The 17,472-nt window shown below is 33.2% G+C and overlaps 1 protein-coding gene across 1 annotated transcript; it reads left to right on the plus strand.

The window, feature by feature from the left end:
- The first annotated feature begins 1,919 nt into the window (after positions 1 to 1,919).
- On the plus strand, positions 1,920 to 8,311 carry LOC130717599 (ras-related protein RABE1a). The gene is made up of 8 exons (XM_057567896.1): positions 1,920 to 2,766; positions 3,354 to 3,426; positions 3,527 to 3,627; positions 4,557 to 4,622; positions 7,379 to 7,476; positions 7,577 to 7,639; positions 7,722 to 7,814; positions 8,053 to 8,311. Exons 1-8 carry the CDS (start codon positions 2,694 to 2,696, stop codon positions 8,134 to 8,136), a joined length of 651 nt encoding a protein of 216 aa, XP_057423879.1. The 5' UTR covers positions 1,920 to 2,693; the 3' UTR covers positions 8,137 to 8,311.
- The last annotated feature ends 9,161 nt before the right edge of the window (positions 8,312 to 17,472 follow it).

The following is a 17,472-nucleotide window of genomic DNA, read 5'->3' on the forward strand; positions in this document are numbered from 1 at the left end:
GTTGCTTAAATCCAGTTGGCAACTTAAGCAACGTTGCTTATTTTGGAGCACCACTGGAGCAACATGACGTGGCAGTTGGGTTGCTTAAATTTAAGCAACGGTTGCTTATTTAAGCAACGGTTGCTTATTTTCTCTCTCCTTACTTTTTGACTAAAAAATCATATTTTCTCTTTCATTCATGTACTTGTATAGTGTCATTATCTTGAAATAATATAAATATAAGAGGTATAATGGGACCCAACTAAAAGTAAACTAAGCAACCGTGGTTGGAGCGAATTCTGCTTGGGTTGCTTAAATCTTATGTGTCAGTCTGGACCCACCGAAATAGTTTTTAAGCAATCCAACTAGCAACTATGCATTAGAGATGCTCTTATGGTGTGGTGCCTACACACAAGATATATATCTGGCACCCATTTTATTGGAATCATGGAACGGCATTTCAGACGTGTAAACTGCAAAGTGCAAAGCTACCCGTCAAGCGTGAACAATACTTCTTGAACTTTTCCAGGTTGGGAGGTACATTCAAATAGAATTGAGAATGTTTTTCAAAACTACTAGTCTTATTATACAAGTGATTTATTTCTCCAGCTGTGGAAGCTGATCCTGCTGTTAAGGAAACGCCCAAGAGGACCATGAGTTGTCCATCACGCTGGAATGAATTAGTTTAGACTTAATAACACTTTTTGGTTCGTGATCTAGCTCATACAATTGTTTGAAATAGATCATTGATCTAATACAATTGTTTTGAAATAGATGATTGATGTTTTTAGGTTCCGCATTTTAATGATGTGAGTGATTTCTCATATGTAAAAAGGTAACGGAATTGAGTGATATAACCTTATTAATTGAAGTAGTGGTCGATTAGACCTCCATCTAGATAATTTAAATAAATTATTCTAAGATAATTCGTAAGACAAAGAACAACTCAGTACGAAAACTTGAAATATTATTCAAGTGAAAAAATGAATATCTCTAAGTCTATGAGGTCACCTCTTTATAATAGGTGCACCTCTTTACTCTATGTACAACATTTGTTACACGAGTAGTTGACTTTCAATCAGCCAATTTAGAATTAATCCGATAAAAAATGAAATTGAAATCCCTATTCGTCCTACGTCGTTGGAAAATGGGGAATCCCATGTACCTACGAATATTGGTAGTGAATTGGAACCCAAACAGATTGGAGATACTAGCCTTATTGTGAGGAGTTAACCCACTACAACCCAAGATCTTAGATTTCGCATAATTTACCTTGAGCCTTGAAGCCTGACAAAAGGTATCCAGAGCTCCTTTAGGACCTTACTTGACTATCCTTGGCCTTCACAAATAGAAGTACATCATCAACAAAGAACATGTTAGAATACCCCGGTCTCATTACGAACCGTGCAAATGGGCTCCCACCTCGCCTCGAGCACAACAGTAGAGATAGCCAAATTGAATCTCTCTATGCACGAACAAGTAAGGAGACAATAAGCCCCCTTGCCTGAGACCCTTTTTAGCAAAAAAAGGTTGAAGCCACTCCCCATTCCACACAATAGATAATTGAGAAGTAGTTGCACACTGCATAATTAACTAGACGCGTGCATTAGGAAAGCCAAACATTATCAAGGTTTCCTTGAGAAAGCGCCAGTCTACCTGATCATAGGTCTTTTCCAAATCAAGCTGAATTCTAGCTTACCATCTTTCTTATAATGATACACAATTTTCTGAAGAGCAATAGCATTTTCACTTGTACATCTTCCAAGAATGAAATTACTCTGCATAGGACAATAATATCATTTAGGATAGGTCGAACCTGATTAACTAAAATCTTCGTAATCAGCTTATAAATGACATTACACATATTGATTGGCCTAAAGTCCTTATGCGAGAGTGGGCAATCAATCTTGGGAATTAATACCACGAGAGTCTCCCGAAGAGCCGGGATCAAAATGTTGAGTTTCAAAAGCATTCTTGATACATAAGAAAACCTTGTCACCCACCACAGCTCAGTAGGTCTTATAGAAAGCTGCATGAAAACCATCCGACCCCGAGGCCTTTAAAGATCTCATTTCAAGAAAACCCCATCTTTAGAGACCTCCCATACCAAATCACCCTTGAGATGTTCAGGGATAAACGACAAGTTCGGTGTTGGCAAGCAGGAAGTGTCAACCTCAACGGTCTCCGCAAACAAGCCTCTAAAGTACTCAATCGCTCCAGCCTGAAGAACATCCGTGCCCTTGCACACAGACCCATATGGAAAAGTGAGGCTAATTATACGATTCCTCTTTCGACGAATGGAAATCGCATGGAAAAAAAAAAACAGTATTAAAATTTAACCAAAAATATTTTCTTCACTAATTTCTATTTTCATTGAAAATTGAATCAAGAAAATGAGTAATAACAATAAAAAAAGGTGACACTGCGCTAGAAATTTTCCTTTTCCGAAAAACACTTTTCAACGTCCGGCACCACCACCACCCACCAGCGCCACGATTTCCCTTTCAGATCTCGACCTTCTTCTCTTCCTTCCGCATCTTCCATTTTCATCTCTCTGTTCAGCAACTTCAAATTTCACTTTCCATTTCGGGATGAAAATCGCATAATTTAATTATTATTTTTTTATATAATTTTTTCCATAACTACTCACTCACCCACGCAACCGTAGCATCCGTCGTGGATCGGGGTTTTTCTGATCTTCCGCGCTGATCTCGATGGCTGCTCCACCAGCAAGAGCTCGCGCCGATTACGATTACCTTATCAAGCTTCTTCTCATCGGTGATAGCGGTATTTTCCCTTTTCTTTTTGCAATTTTTTTAATCTAGTTTTTTTCCCTTGGAGTTTCTCTGATGTATCTCAATCTGAATGGTTATGTTACTAATTTTTCTATTAAATGTTTGTTTATGCTTAACATGAGTTAGTTGATGGTTTATGAGGCCTAAATTAGACATTTTTTTTGTGCATTTATGCTTCAACTTCACTCGGTTCTGTGACTTTTCAGTGGTACATAGATGCTAGAATTTTAGTGTAATAAATGGAGGTAGTGATTGATTGGCATTGGAGAAAAAAAGTTGAAGACTAATTATCAGTTCTTGTTATGATGTTTACTGAATTGGTGTTTGGTAGCTATCAAACAGTGGAAAATTGGGGAAACATTCCAGTTTAGTGCTGGAAAAATGGGTTCTTATTTGGTTTAGTTTGTTACAACTTACAAGTATGCAACTGCCTCGTAAATTTGAACATCCGACTCAACCGTGCTTGTTAATAACTTGTAAATCAAAATGGGAGGGTCATGGAGATTTTGGATTAATTAATTTGGGAAATATATGTTGTGGGGTTGCATTTGTATCTCATTCCTTTGCTCACATTGACAGGTGTTGGTAAAAGTTGCCTTCTTTTGCGTTTCTCAGATGGATCTTTTACAACTAGTTTTATCACAACCATTGGGTAGGTTCCTGTTCTTTTGAAAGCACCTATTTTACGTTTTCCTTACTCTTCTTTTGCCTCTACCGTGAGGAATCTTACTATAATGTTTGTTTTTCTTCAGCATTGATTTCAAAATAAGGACCATAGAGCTTGACGGCAAGCGAATCAAGTTGCAAATATGGGATACAGCTGGTCAAGAGCGGTTTCGAACTATTACAACTGGTTAGTTTTTCTTTGTTTGTCGTCCCTGTATAGCTTGAATGTTCGGTGAGAGCTCAATTATGGTTCCTTATTCGTACTTATAAACATTTTTATGATAGATACTAGCAATGGACAAGGAATAAACACTGTATTTTATTGAAATAATGCTATGAAACTACATTAAATTCCCCACTAACTCAATTATCTCAAAGTTGAAATCTCTCACTCTCTCTGACTAACTCCCTCTAACTAACTAAAATAACACACTAACGAAATAAACAATAAAGGGGTTACCTATAATTTATGTGTAATGATGACATTCAACAATGTCTATTTACTGATTTATTGATCTTTTATTCTTCTAGGTTGGCTAGGAACTATCTAATTAGTAAATTTTAATGTTTTTTTTGTCCTCAATGTTTTCTTGTTGTGGATTTTTTTGTATCCTATTGACAGCATGCTTTGCATAGCTCCAGAGGAACTGTATATAAATTGGTACAAATGCTAATGGTGTAGTTTGGATATTATTGATTAAGGAAAATAGATTTCCCTTCTCTATCTTGCTAAACCATTTTTTGTCAACCACTCTGTTTTGAGTTGGTGAGTTGAGCTTTAGGTTACTGATTCAAATTTCTGATGCTCTTGATATGACTTGGCAGTCTTTTGTCCTGCTAAACTGCTGGGTTTTTGAGATATATGATTGTATAATAGCTGGATCTTCTGCGTTGTCGCCACTGTTTATAACCTTGTATGTTTTACAAACATCCAATCTTTCTAGTTTCAATGTTATTTGAGCTTAGTTTGACACTATTTATGAATGTAATAAATGACAATGTACCGTATAATGTCTCTTTGTTAATTACATATTTTGATATCAATTAAGAGCCATTAACTGTTTCAGACATGTAAATTTTGAAGCTTATCTCACACATTTAATCTTTCCTTTGCAGCTTACTACCGTGGAGCCATGGGTATTTTGCTAGTTTATGATGTCACTGATGAGTCATCTTTTAACAGTAAGTCCTTCTTCCTCCTTTAGTTTTTAGCTCTGTGGCATCTTTTATTATTTCTCCTCCCACATACATATTTTCATCCAATGTGTGCTTGTTAGATATATGTTAAAAGAAATAAGTATGGGCTCAGGAGCCTAGTGGGCCATCGTTTGTTAGTTAGACCTTGTTAGTTAAAGTTATTATAGTTTGTGCTCTAGTTGTAGAAGCATAGGTAGGATATAAATTGACAGAGAGAGTGTAGGTGAGGGAACTAGTTGGTCAGATAGTTGACGTGGGAGAGACCGAGCTCGTGAATCCTGGGAGTGGTCTATTGTAAGTATTATTGCATGTCTGCTCTTTGGGTGCTCTTTGGGTTCGGGAGAGTCTATGCAATAAGAAATCATTTTCTTTCTTCTATAAATATGTATTCTATGAACCAATATCTATCAGCTGGTGTTAGACCTCTCAATCCAGGGAGTCTTTCATGGTGCACACGGAATGGAGGCAAGATTGGAGTTCTTGGTGGACGTTTCGGTAGCGTTTGGCAGACATGTGGGAAGGGAACGGAACGAGACATTTGGGTTCCGTTCCATGTTTGTCATATTTTTAAGATGGAACGGAACAATACATAAGGCCCTTGGAACGGAACACTGTGGTTCCCTAAAAAAAGGTGGAACAAAAGAGAACAGAACGTAATACTTTTTTAAAATATTTTATATTGACAAAATTACCCCTATGTTTATTCTATTTTTCCTAACTCATATTCTTCAGCTTTTCTTCGTCATCAAAAGCCCTCTCTCGCATCTGCAACTTCCCACCATTTTCATTGTGTTAGAATTCCGTTTCTTCCCTGCAGTCATATTTATCATATCATCATCACTGCCACTCTCGATGAGTGCATGAATGAATGAAACCTTTTCTTTGTTTTGTTTCAATTGTAGATCTGATCTGCGATTTACTTGCAATAATCTACAATCACAACGCATACCAAACCACTAAACCAGTCACGCTTGAAATTGCCAGCAAATCACTAAAATTATTGGTGATTTGCTTAGCCAACAAGACTCAAGCCTTTGTGTAGTGTTTGATGGGGTGATTGGAGAGAAGGTGCTGGCAGAAATGGTGACTGCACCAGGAGGCTATGCGAATGAAGAGGAGACAGAAGAATGACAAAACCTTAAATTATGATGATAGAACCTGATTCTATTTCTGTAAATGAACCCTAATTCCCAAATTGGGAATCAGAGGAGATACATGAGAGAGATGCCAAACACCCTCCCTAACCCTAGAAAGAGAACCACTTCTCTCTCTAAACCCAAATCCCAAATGAATACCAAGATGATACCCCTAATGCTCACTAACCTCTCTTATTTATAGGCAACATGCCTTATTAACTCTCTAACTAACTCTCTAACTCACTCTCTAACAACTAACAATTCCTAACTAACCCCCGCATTCCTATCAATACTCCCCCTGAAAATTTACCTTGTCCTCAAGGTGAAGGACTGAATACAAAAGGGGACATATGAATACAAACTATAGACACGAACAGCTATTCCAAACACCCAACCGTGACAATCACATCCTAACTAACCCCGGATTCCTATCATATGACAATTGGACCAGATTGATCTTCTTGAACTGACCAATGCTTTGGGTCATAGTCAGTGGTTGAATGGTGAAGCAGTTGTATCCATTTATTTCTATGCTGTCAAAATTGCTGAAGGAGGACCTGCTTGTCTTAAGTGGAGCACGATTCATTAAGAAAGACAATGTTCATTGGAATTGCTGGATTATTGAGTTGTACAAGTGACCTTGGTAGCAAGATTTTAGAACAACAATGGAAACAGATCTGGAGTTCTGCTACTTTGCACGTTTGGACCCAAGCTGCTGCCAAGCCTGAAGGTGGGATGCAGGTCAGAAATTGGGCCAAGACTCCCTCATAATAAGGCAGCTGCTGAGTTCTGCCCCCATTTTACTCAAGAAGTTTAAGATAGACTTTGAGATATGGGTTGCAGCCAGTTGCAGCCATAGATGAGTTCTATGGCAAAATTGAGGGCTGCATGACTCTCTTGTATGTTCATATTGATGCTTGAGGTGGGCATTGAAGAAGGGCGATGGGACCCTAGTGGATATTCTTACCCTTCATCCAATGCTTTGTCATTAAGCTTTCAAAAGTGGGATCTTGGGGGGGGGGGGACTTCGTTTTTCAGCTATCCCAATTCAGATTGGGGAAAGGTGAACGTTTAGAGGGAGGGGGGGGGGGAGTATTGTTAGATATGTGTCAAAAGAAATAAGGATGAGCTCAACGAGCCAAGTAGGCTAGCCCTTTTCAGTTAGAGCTTGGTAGTTAAAATTGGCATGTCAGAGTTAGTTAGTTAGCAGTCTAGCTGTAGTAGCAAAGGTAGGATATAAATTAATAAATAGAGGGAGAGAGATTAGGCGAGGGAGTTAGTTGGTCAAGAAGTTGAGTCGAAAGAGACCCGGCTCTCAAATCCCTGGAATGGTCTACTGTAAGCATTCTTGCTTTTCTGCTCTTTGTGCATACCTATTCCAGCATAGGAGAATTCTATTGATTAAAAAATATTATCTTTCTTCAATAAATTTCTAATTCTCTGAAGTCTGAAACCAGTTTCTATCTATGTTTCTCTAAATCAGCATGCATTAGTGGAATGAGTGTTTTTTCAATTAACTCTAGTATTCAACCATGTAAAGGAGATTCCGGAGCTTTTGGATGGGTTTAAGATATAGCAACTTGACTTGTTTCATCTAATGCTCAGACATCAAGAATTGGATTCGCAACATTGAGCAGCATGCTTCTGACAATGTCAACAAGATCTTAGTGGGGAATAAGGCTGACATGGATGAAAGCAAAAGGGTTTGTCCCCTCTCACTCTCGCTCTTTTCTATCCTTCTGGTTATGCTTGTACATTTCTCTTCTATGGTTACTATACTCAGCTTGATGCTGGACCCTATAGGCTGTTCCAACATCAAAAGGTCAAGCTTTGGCAGATGAATATGGCATCAAGTTTTTCGAAACTGTAAGTGGCACTTTTTACTCTTGTTGAAAAGGCATGCTAAAATTGCTGATTTGTTTTTAATGCTGAGATTATGCTTTTACAGAGTGCAAAAACTAATTTGAATGTGGATGAGGTTTTCTTCTCAATAGCCCGGGACATCAAACAAAGGGTTGCAGATAACGACTCAAAGGCTGAGGTTTTTGTTTTGAACTTTCTCCCTAGTTTTGATGAGTTATCGAATTGCAGTTGTTATTTGTATCATTTCTCTGATTTAGAACTAGTTGATTAATGCTAGACCTTATCCTTGATATAGTTCATTTTCTTTTTAAGACCATCATTGAGGTGTATATTTGGTTGAATGAGAAAGCATTTACTGAATTTAATTGTCTCACTCTCATCATTCTTCCACTTAGTTCTTATTTGGTTCTTTGCAGCCCCAGACGCTCAAGATTAACCAACCAGACCAAGGTGCAGGGTCTGCTCAAGCAGCCCAAAAATCTGCTTGCTGTGGCTCTTAAAGCGAAACTCGTGGAAATTCATTTGACCCAGAAAGTTATTTCGTATTAATGACTTACATCAGTGCTTGTACTGTTCTCTTATTATTTCTTAGTTGCTAGTTGCTACTCATTTGGTGTGAATTGTACATCCTTCCATGTCTGGAATTATTTATATATCAAGTTATTGTTGTGTCTATTCAATTTTTTTTTTCCAGGAGCTTTACTATGCAAAACCTGCCTTTGCAAACCATGAACCACAACCTAAGCCCTACTTGGGATTATGATTTTTTTGCTATGCTTTATATTTTAGAACCCTAGCGGGTTAGTGGTATTATGAATCTAACGTTAAACTCATACCGGGCCGTCTACTTCTCGGACCCTTGGACGTTTGATGTTTCTCGGCCGTAACCTGAAACTTTTATCTTGGTCTTTTTTTGTCAATGATGCTTGAAATTAAAGCCCCAAAGGTTGTCAAACGACACTTAGGCCCCGTTTGGGAAAACAGCTTAATTAAGCGCTTATGGTCATAAGCGCTTATGACATAAGCGCTTATTCATAAGCTATTTTTAAAAATTTATTGAAATAAATTAAAAATAAGCTGTATATAAGCATAAGCTGTTTTTCATAAGCTGTCCTGAGTAGCTTATGAAAATAAGCTGAAAATAGCTTATGGCAGGCCATAAGCTGTTTGCATAAGCTCTCCCAAACACTGGCATAAGAGCTTATGCTGTCAGATAAGCTCAAATAAGCTCTTCCAAACTGGGCCTTACAACATATGAGACTAAATCTCAAGGAGTGCTACAACTATGCACAAAAACATAAGAAAATGAAGCTCAAACATGCACACTCAATTGACACAATCAGCATAAATCATGAAGTAAAACCATAAAAGGCCAAACGGAAACCTCTCAAAACCCAAATTGACAGAAAGCTAAATGACTTCTAAGCAGATAAGATCTATCTTTTTTAAACGGCGCTCCCAAAGCAACAACACAACCGGCTCTGCCGGTGTTGCAAGTAATGCACACTTCAGCCGCAACAAACCGGGGTCATCCAACAGGTCTGAAAACTAGGAGAAAGGAGAAGCTTCTGCAGATCCCAAGCAAAACAGCAACAGAGGCTACAGAGATGGTGGAAGAGGCAAGATAAGGAGGTGACAGAGGTGGGAGCAGTGGCGGAAACGGGCGGCGCTTAGTGGTCGAACTAGTAGCAGCAGCGACGGTGTTTGCAAGTGATCAGAGGCAGAGAGGATTTTATATGCGGATTTAGTTTAATCAATAGACCAAGACATGAAGCCCAATTGACAAAAGTGTGCTGCAATGGTTTGGGCCATTTTGGGTCTGTTTGATTCCTATGTTTGAAACAGTTTTATATTTTGTAAAATTAAAAAATTTGTTTGATTAAAGTTTTTACACTAATTAGTAATCAATACTGTTTGCTATTTTCTGTTTTTAGAAAAAAAAAACAGAATTAGAAATTGTTTTTCGTTCTCTACTTTCTATTTCCAACATGTTATTTGATTTTCCCGCAACAACTCAATTTTTTGTTTGCTCTTTGATTTCTAAAATTATTTTTCAGTTAATATTACCAACACAAATTTATTAAAATTTTTGTTTTAAAAAACAGTTTTCAAGATTATTTTCTAAAATAGTTTTCAAAAATAAAAAACAAGAACATAATCAAACAAATCCTTTGATGTCCTCGAATGATAGCTCAAGTGGTAAGAGCTAAGAGATATATGAATTGGGTGAGAGAGGCTTAGAGATCAATCCTTAGATGGTGCAATTTATCTTTTCTATGTAAAAAAAAAACTTTGGGATTTTGCCAAATTGATTTTGGTCAGAAGTAAGTTTAGGTATATAATTTTTTTTTGAAAGAAGTTTAGGTATATTGATTTTACATAGATAATTTTGTGTTAAGTTAAGGATTATTTTATTCAAAAAATTTTATGGCCCCATGATTTGCTGTTATGTTTTTTTTCCGGCCAAACATGGTTTGATGGTTTGATGTCGGTTTCAAGTCTTTTATATGAACAGTGCCTAGATTACCTCTTGTCCATGATACTTGAGTTCAAACAATTTTTGTTTTTACTCTCATCCTTAATTTTTTTATCATTTAAAAGGTGTATAGGCGTGATGCATGAAAATTGAAAAAGAACAAACCTGGAACAACAATTATTGTTTCTAAAATATGCTCAATCATTTGGGCAATCAAGTAATTCTCAGTAAAAATAGCTAGGTCCTTACATATCAGAATTTATATATACAACAAAATTTGTATCTATTTTCTTGTTATTGATATTAAAGAAATGAATTTTGTAATTTATAAATATTTGATTCAAATACACTTTTGGTCTCTCTAAAATGGTTAATGTGTGATTTTTTTTTTTTGAAATCGTTAATGTGTGATTTTCATAGCTCAACAATTTTGAGTAAAATTTGTTTTTATTTTTCTAAATTTTTGCAATCATGTCACTCAATCTCTTATATTGTACATGAACCTCATACTTTTTTCTAAGCAACATCACTTTATAGAGATGTTGTCTCACTTTACTCACTTCAGGGAGGGAACAGAATCTAACCATTGCACATTGAAAAGGCACCATAGGTTGCTAAAAATCGCGACAAATAGATAAATTTATTTTTAGTGAAAAGCCATGCTTACCGAACCATATAATTTTCTCTAGTTAAGTCTTATGAACGGAAAATAAGTTATCTTGAGGTTTACCACATGAGTAAAATTTATCATGCAATAAAAATAATCCATTAATAAGGAAAACCATTAATTCCTTGTGCAGTTATGTTGTCAATTTGGCTTGCTAGTAATGAATGATGTTTGAATCAACAAAATTCAGATGTGTGAAGTTTCCAAAACTTGTCAAAGGAATCAGAGAAGTTTATGGTTATTCTCAGTTGACAAAATGCAGCCCTTGAGTGGGTGACATTGCCGGTGTTCTAATTAAGAAACATTCATCATTCATGGTACAATGTTTCTTGCTTACTTGTCTGAACATATTGGTTCCACGCGTGGGATTATGAGACAGAGGCATACGTAATCTTAAATGTTCTTAATTGTTTTCTGTTGTGAATTCAAGTTTTATAGTCTTACTACTCCCCCATTCCAAAACTATTGTACTAGTAGTTTAGTAGTTAAGCTTTTTTGTTTTGTTTCAAAACTATTGTTATTTTACATATTTCAAACATTTTATCTCATTCTCTTCCATTCATGCCCTCATTTAATATTGTATCTCTAAATAATAGTACCTTTTATTTCCACCAATCACAATTCTCACCAATTAGTTGATTAATGATTTACATTCTCTCTTTTATATAACTCATGTTAAATAAGAGTGTTTCAGTCAAATTATAATATCAATTAATAAACACTTAAACTTTATGCATAACCTTAAATTACAATCTATATATATATGAAAATAATGTTTCCTTCTAGAAGCCTATGCCACATGGCACCCCAAAATTCTTCCAGTTTCCCTCCAAGAAAAAAAAAATCCTTCCTTTTTTTTTCCAACATAAAACCACATGACTCACATAATTATTGTTATCTAATTTAATTTTCAGTTTTCTTTGATAAACATAAAATAGAAACAATTACAAAACACATGCCTAACATTCAAAAAATTAAACAATACGGATTGAAAATAATTTTTTATTTTTTTATTAAACAATACGAATTCAAAAAAATTTTTTAGGAATGAAACACATGCCTAGCATACAAAACCCAGATTCTTTTTTATTAATTTTTTTTACATCAAATCTATAAATATTAACCCAGCTTTTTTTTTATACAAAATAACTACAACACAGCTGTTAAAATAAAAATCTCATGATGTTTTAACAGTATAAATAAATCATAATTCACCTTAATTATTGTGGTCTAATTTATTACATTTTAATTTTCAGTTTTCTTTTATAACCATAATTTTGAAAACATTGCAAAAATAATGCCTAACACTCATTGAATTAAATAATACAAAAATAAAGATTTGAAAATAATAATTGCATAATTTTTTAAAATATTAAATAAATAATGAAAAAATTATACATTTAAAAATTATATGAAATTAAGAATTTGAACATTTTAATTGAATAAGGTCTTAAAAAAACTGATATTTACGAAAAAAATAGCATGAAATCCAGATTTGTTTTTACAAATATTATCAAAAAACAAAAATATTAAAATAATAATTCATTAATTTAAAAAATAAACATATATTAATGAAAAAAAATATTGACATTCATATGTCGTTTTTTATATATATTAAAATACAGCTATATTAAAAAAAGTCATTCAAATTTAATTTTTTTTCCTATTTTAAACAACCATTAAAACAATCATTATTAGGTTTCTCCATACTCATTATTAAGTTTCTCCAATCACTACATAAATTTCAAATTTTTTCCTATTTTAAACAACCATTAATGCACGTTCAAAAAAAAACGTTAATGCTAAAATTGATTGAATTATATGAAATTAAGAATTTGAACATTTTAATTGAATAAGGTCTTAAAAAAACTGATATTTACGAAAAATAGCATGAAATCCAGATTTGTTTTTACAAATTTTATCAAAAAACAAAAATATTAAAATAATAATTCATTAATTTAAAAAATAAACATATATTAATGAAAAAAAATATTGACATTCATATGTCGTTTTTTATATATATTAAAATACAACTATATTAAAAAAAGTCATTCAAATTTCAAATTTTTTTCCTATTTTAAACAACCATTAAAACAATCATTATTAGGTTTCTCCATACTCATTATTAAGTTTCTCCAATCACTACATAAATTTCAAATTTTTTCCTATTTTAAACAACCATTAATGCACGTTCAAAAAAAAACGTTAATGCTAAAATTGATTGAATAGCTTTTAAAAATAATAATTGAATATTGTAATAAATATTAAATAAATAATGAAAATATATAAATTATACATTTAAAAATTATATGAAATTAAGGATTTGAACATTATAATTGAATAATGTTTTAAAAAAAAACGATATTAACGAAATTGACATGATCCTCCTGGATGCTAAGGTTTATTTACAAACAAATTCATGCCCTTGCGGTTTTTTAGATATGAGCATGTTGATCTGTTTTCAAAAAAAAAAAACAATCTTTCATCCATATTTTTTTTAACGAAAATCCAACAATTTCAAGGGTGACAAGATTCAGGCTACAGTGTGGAGCAGCCACGTTGTAAAATTTGAGTCAGCCTTAAAAGAGGGGGTGTGCTATGAAATTGTCATTCTCAGCGTCGCCATCAATAATTACAAATAGACACCTTGCACTCATTCATGCAGGTTGTATTTCAAGTTGCAAACTGAAGTGAAACCTATAGAAGCTCAAAAAATTCCCTATTATGGGTTTAGCTTCGCACCATATGGTTCAATATTTGAAAATCTTAAAGAGGACGAGGAATTGATCGGTATGTGTACAAAGTATTTGTATTTTTTAAATAAATATAGAGATCATCACTTTTAATATTTTGATGCAGACGCCATAGGTGTTGTCGTAGCCAAATGATAACTATCAGACTTCAAGAAAGAAGTTACTACAGTCAGTCAACTATATTGTTGTTGATTTGGATGCTCTAGAGTAAGTATTATATTTAAAATTTCCTTCAATTTTTTAAATTTAAACACTATCTATTCATTTTATCAATTAAATTATAGCGGAAGTGAAATCCTAAGGTGTACACTGGGGGAAGATTTTGCTCAACAATTTTTACAATATGTTGCTGAAGGACACGATGGTCCAGTGGTTCTTATTCTGTAGTTGGCTAAAATGAAAATGTACAAAGGTACTGACATATATTACTAAAAAATTCGTATTTTATTTATTAGTAAATACTTGGGTGTGTAGGATTATATCTTCCAAGGCGAGTCTTCAGCCATTGACAATTATATGTTGCTCTATCTAGAGTAAAAAACAAACAAGGGCTACAGATCCTAATAGAAAATCATGATGATCTACCTTCTGTCAAAATAATTCATGTTGTGTACGAGAGAGTATTTTCAAATATAACTCTATAAGGTATGGTTTATAGAGTACTATAGATTCATTTACATTCGGTATTATAAATAATTTATGTGTTAATATGTTAATTCTAACATGTAAAATATTTTTGGGTGTTTAGGTGGGTTGTATATTATATTTTTTCATGCATTATCTGAGTTTAATAGGTTCAGGGAAGGAAGAACAACCGTAAGTAATAACGTACATGATTCTTTGTCTTATAGTCATATAGTATGCCTGTTTACAATATCTATCATTCAGATTGAGTGCTTTTATTGAAGGAAAACAAATTGAAAATAAGAACTCATTGAACTAAAAATAAAGAAATAGAAAGATCACCTGTTTTACTGCTCTTGAACTTGCACCAGAAACTCAATTCTTGATCATCCTTTTCTGCCTCCTATCAACAGTATTTTCCACCATGTCCTCAAGAGCCATCATTTTCCTTCCATGTTTTTGTATATTAGACACATCATAGGTGGAGGAAGTGAAACTTGGTTAAAAGCATAAAAAAAATTGAGCGAAGCACAACCATTCAACAGGCTGCTTAAGGTTGTTCATATTTTATAAGCACAAAATGAATGAAATAAAGAAAACGCATGGAAGTAAGAAGCATGAAGAAATTAAGAAGACAAATTGAACTGTTGGAGAAAAAGAGATGGACATGGCGTAATCATTCTCTCTTTTTTCCAAGTCTTTTGGGTCTCACCAAATATAAACCAAGCAATACATTTTTTTTGGGTAAGCAAAATTGTATTGATACAAAACCAGTTCCAAGCTAGAGAATTCATGGAAGAAAGAAATGGTGCAGGTTTTGGGGCTGGTGAATTTTACGATTGAGAGAAACATAGGGTAAAAATGTCGATTCTGGAAAATGCTGATGGAAGATAAAAGGATGAGCTTTTTGGGGCCATTTTGTAATGTGAGAGAGAAATCATAATGAAAAAAAAATGTTCAGATAAAATAAAATACATTTTTTTTGAATGGAAAAAAGAACATTAAAACAGGGACGAAGGTTGTTGAACAACTATAGACAAGATATAATTGAATTGAATTGTCTTTTTTTTTTAAAAAAGAAATTTGGTGGTCAATGAGTCAATCTATCTAAGATTTAAGAATTTAATTTCAAAAAAACATTTGGCATCCTTAATATTATATCTTCTACCTTTCGAAATAAAATTATCTCTCACTTATTCATTTAACAAAAAAAAGTTATTCCTCTTATATTTATTTCACAACTTTATAGTTTAAAATTCAAATGAATTAAAAACAGATTTTGACTTTAAACGTTGAGTGAATTTAAGTATTTTAAAAAAATTCTTAATTTCTTTCATAATTAACTAACTAAAATTTTAGGTTAATTAATACAAAATATTCACTATTAAGAATATATATTTGAACCATTTGTTAAAAACATATTTACTAAAAAGATAAAAAAAACATTATAAATATGGTTAAATGGTTAATTATGTATGCCAAAATTTAAGTAAATAAATACTTCAGTTTGGTTTGGATCGGTTCGATTTTGAACATGGGAAGAAAATATCGATTTTTGCGGTTTTCGGTTTTTTTGGTTTTGATTTTTTTGGATCGGTTTGAGCGATTTTAATTGGTTTGGTTCCGTTATGAACATCCCTATTTCATGATTTTAATTATATATTGTTTACCCCTTTTTTAAATCATGAATGGGAAAGACGGAAATCCTTCCATTTATCTGCTTGGATTGATAAAATGGATTTTTCCTCCATCGTCCCTGGTAGCCGGTGGTTACCAAAGGTATGATCAAAGAATCAAAGACAACTTTTCAAAAAAAAAAAGAGCCAAAGACAAAAGACTAAAAAGGGGAACGGGTTCTCACGTGAGACTTTATTCAAAAATAAGAGAAGTCTTTGGATCTAAATAATTTTGGTAAATTATATATTATTTTGGTTTATTTAATTTGGGGATTTATTCCTATGATTTGATTTGCGTTTTATTAGAAGTGGGGTTTATTTTTTTATTACATATTGATTTCTCTTTGAAATTAAATTTTTGAATCAAAATATATATTATTATTATTATTTATATTGTTATTATAAATAGAAATATTGATACGAAAAATGATCAATCGAATATTAATAATTAGACATGTATTAAAAAATTAAAAATACTGATTTAATTTAATGTATATACAAATTTTTTAGTGAATCTAAGTCTTATAAGTTAAAAAAATTGAATTTTTTTTATATTTAAATAAGTAAAAATTTATGGTAGATTAATACACAATTATCAATATTAAGAACATATAGTTGAAACAATTATTAAGATATATTTACTAAAAAGATACAAAATATAATATTACACAAAACTTAAATTGTAAATAACAAAAGTCACCCGTGCAGGGCACGGGTAATTCCGCTAGTAGTTTTGAAACGGATCGTAGTAAGTATCGTACGATACACCGATACGATACGCGATACGATACGTTTTTTTAGCCTAATGATACGTATCGTACCTGTGTATCGAATTGTCCCAGTATCGCACCTGTATCAGATGTATCGTATCAGGTATCGTTGTATCGCGATACGAAGATGTATCGCACCGATTCATATATTTGTTATTTTAAGCCTTTTTTTGCGATTTTTTTTAATTTGGGTCAAAGTGGGTCAACCCAACTGAACCAATCAATTTAGGGATTGAAATCACCCTAAAACCCCCAATCTCAATGCATGTTCTATCAGAATCAAAACCAACGGGTTCAACTTCCAGTCTTCAAGCCCGTTCAACTCTGTTATTAAGTTGTATGATCAAAGCATAGTTTAGCAAGTATGGAAGTGTTTTACATTTGTCATATTATTGATGATTTTTAAGGAGGTGAAAGCTTGGATTTTGTCATCCTTTGATTAAATATATTATATATATCATATATTTTTTATTTATAACTTATTTTTGTGTGTTTTTGTATCGTACGATACATAATACTATACAATATACGAGATAAAAAATAGGTCTTCCAATACATGATACGATACGATACAATACGCGATTCAACTACTGTAGTAAAAGTGATTCATCTTTAAGGTGTGTGATCGGTTTATTGTGATAGCAACACACCGCTTAATTAAATATCTCAATCAATACAAGGTTGATGTTTTCAGGGATGAGAGTTGTTGAAAATTTCATGACTTTTGGACTTTATGCTAAATTTTTATTGAATATATGAATGCTTATCCCCACTTGACATGGATGTCATCAAGTATCTTTATTTCCTTTGAATGAATTCAATTTATGCTTTGAGTCTTTGACTCCTTTTGTTGGTTTATTTTGCTCGACT

Source organism: Lotus japonicus, chromosome 5 (assembly GCF_012489685.1).
Source record: "Lotus japonicus ecotype B-129 chromosome 5, LjGifu_v1.2".
Classification (NCBI taxonomy): Eukaryota; Viridiplantae; Streptophyta; class Magnoliopsida; order Fabales; family Fabaceae; genus Lotus; species Lotus japonicus.

Excerpts from the sequence above, each read along its gene's own strand:
- LOC130717599 (XM_057567896.1), top strand. The coding sequence starts at position 2,694 with ATGGCTGCTCCACCAGCAAGAGCTCGCGCCGATTACGATTACCTTATC. Across the intron at positions 4,623-7,378 it reads TGATGAGTCATCTTTTAACA|ACATCAAGAATTGGATTCGC; the intron begins GTAAGTCCTTCT and ends TCTAATGCTCAG. Across the intron at positions 7,477-7,576 it reads ACATGGATGAAAGCAAAAGG|GCTGTTCCAACATCAAAAGG; the intron begins GTTTGTCCCCTC and ends TGGACCCTATAG.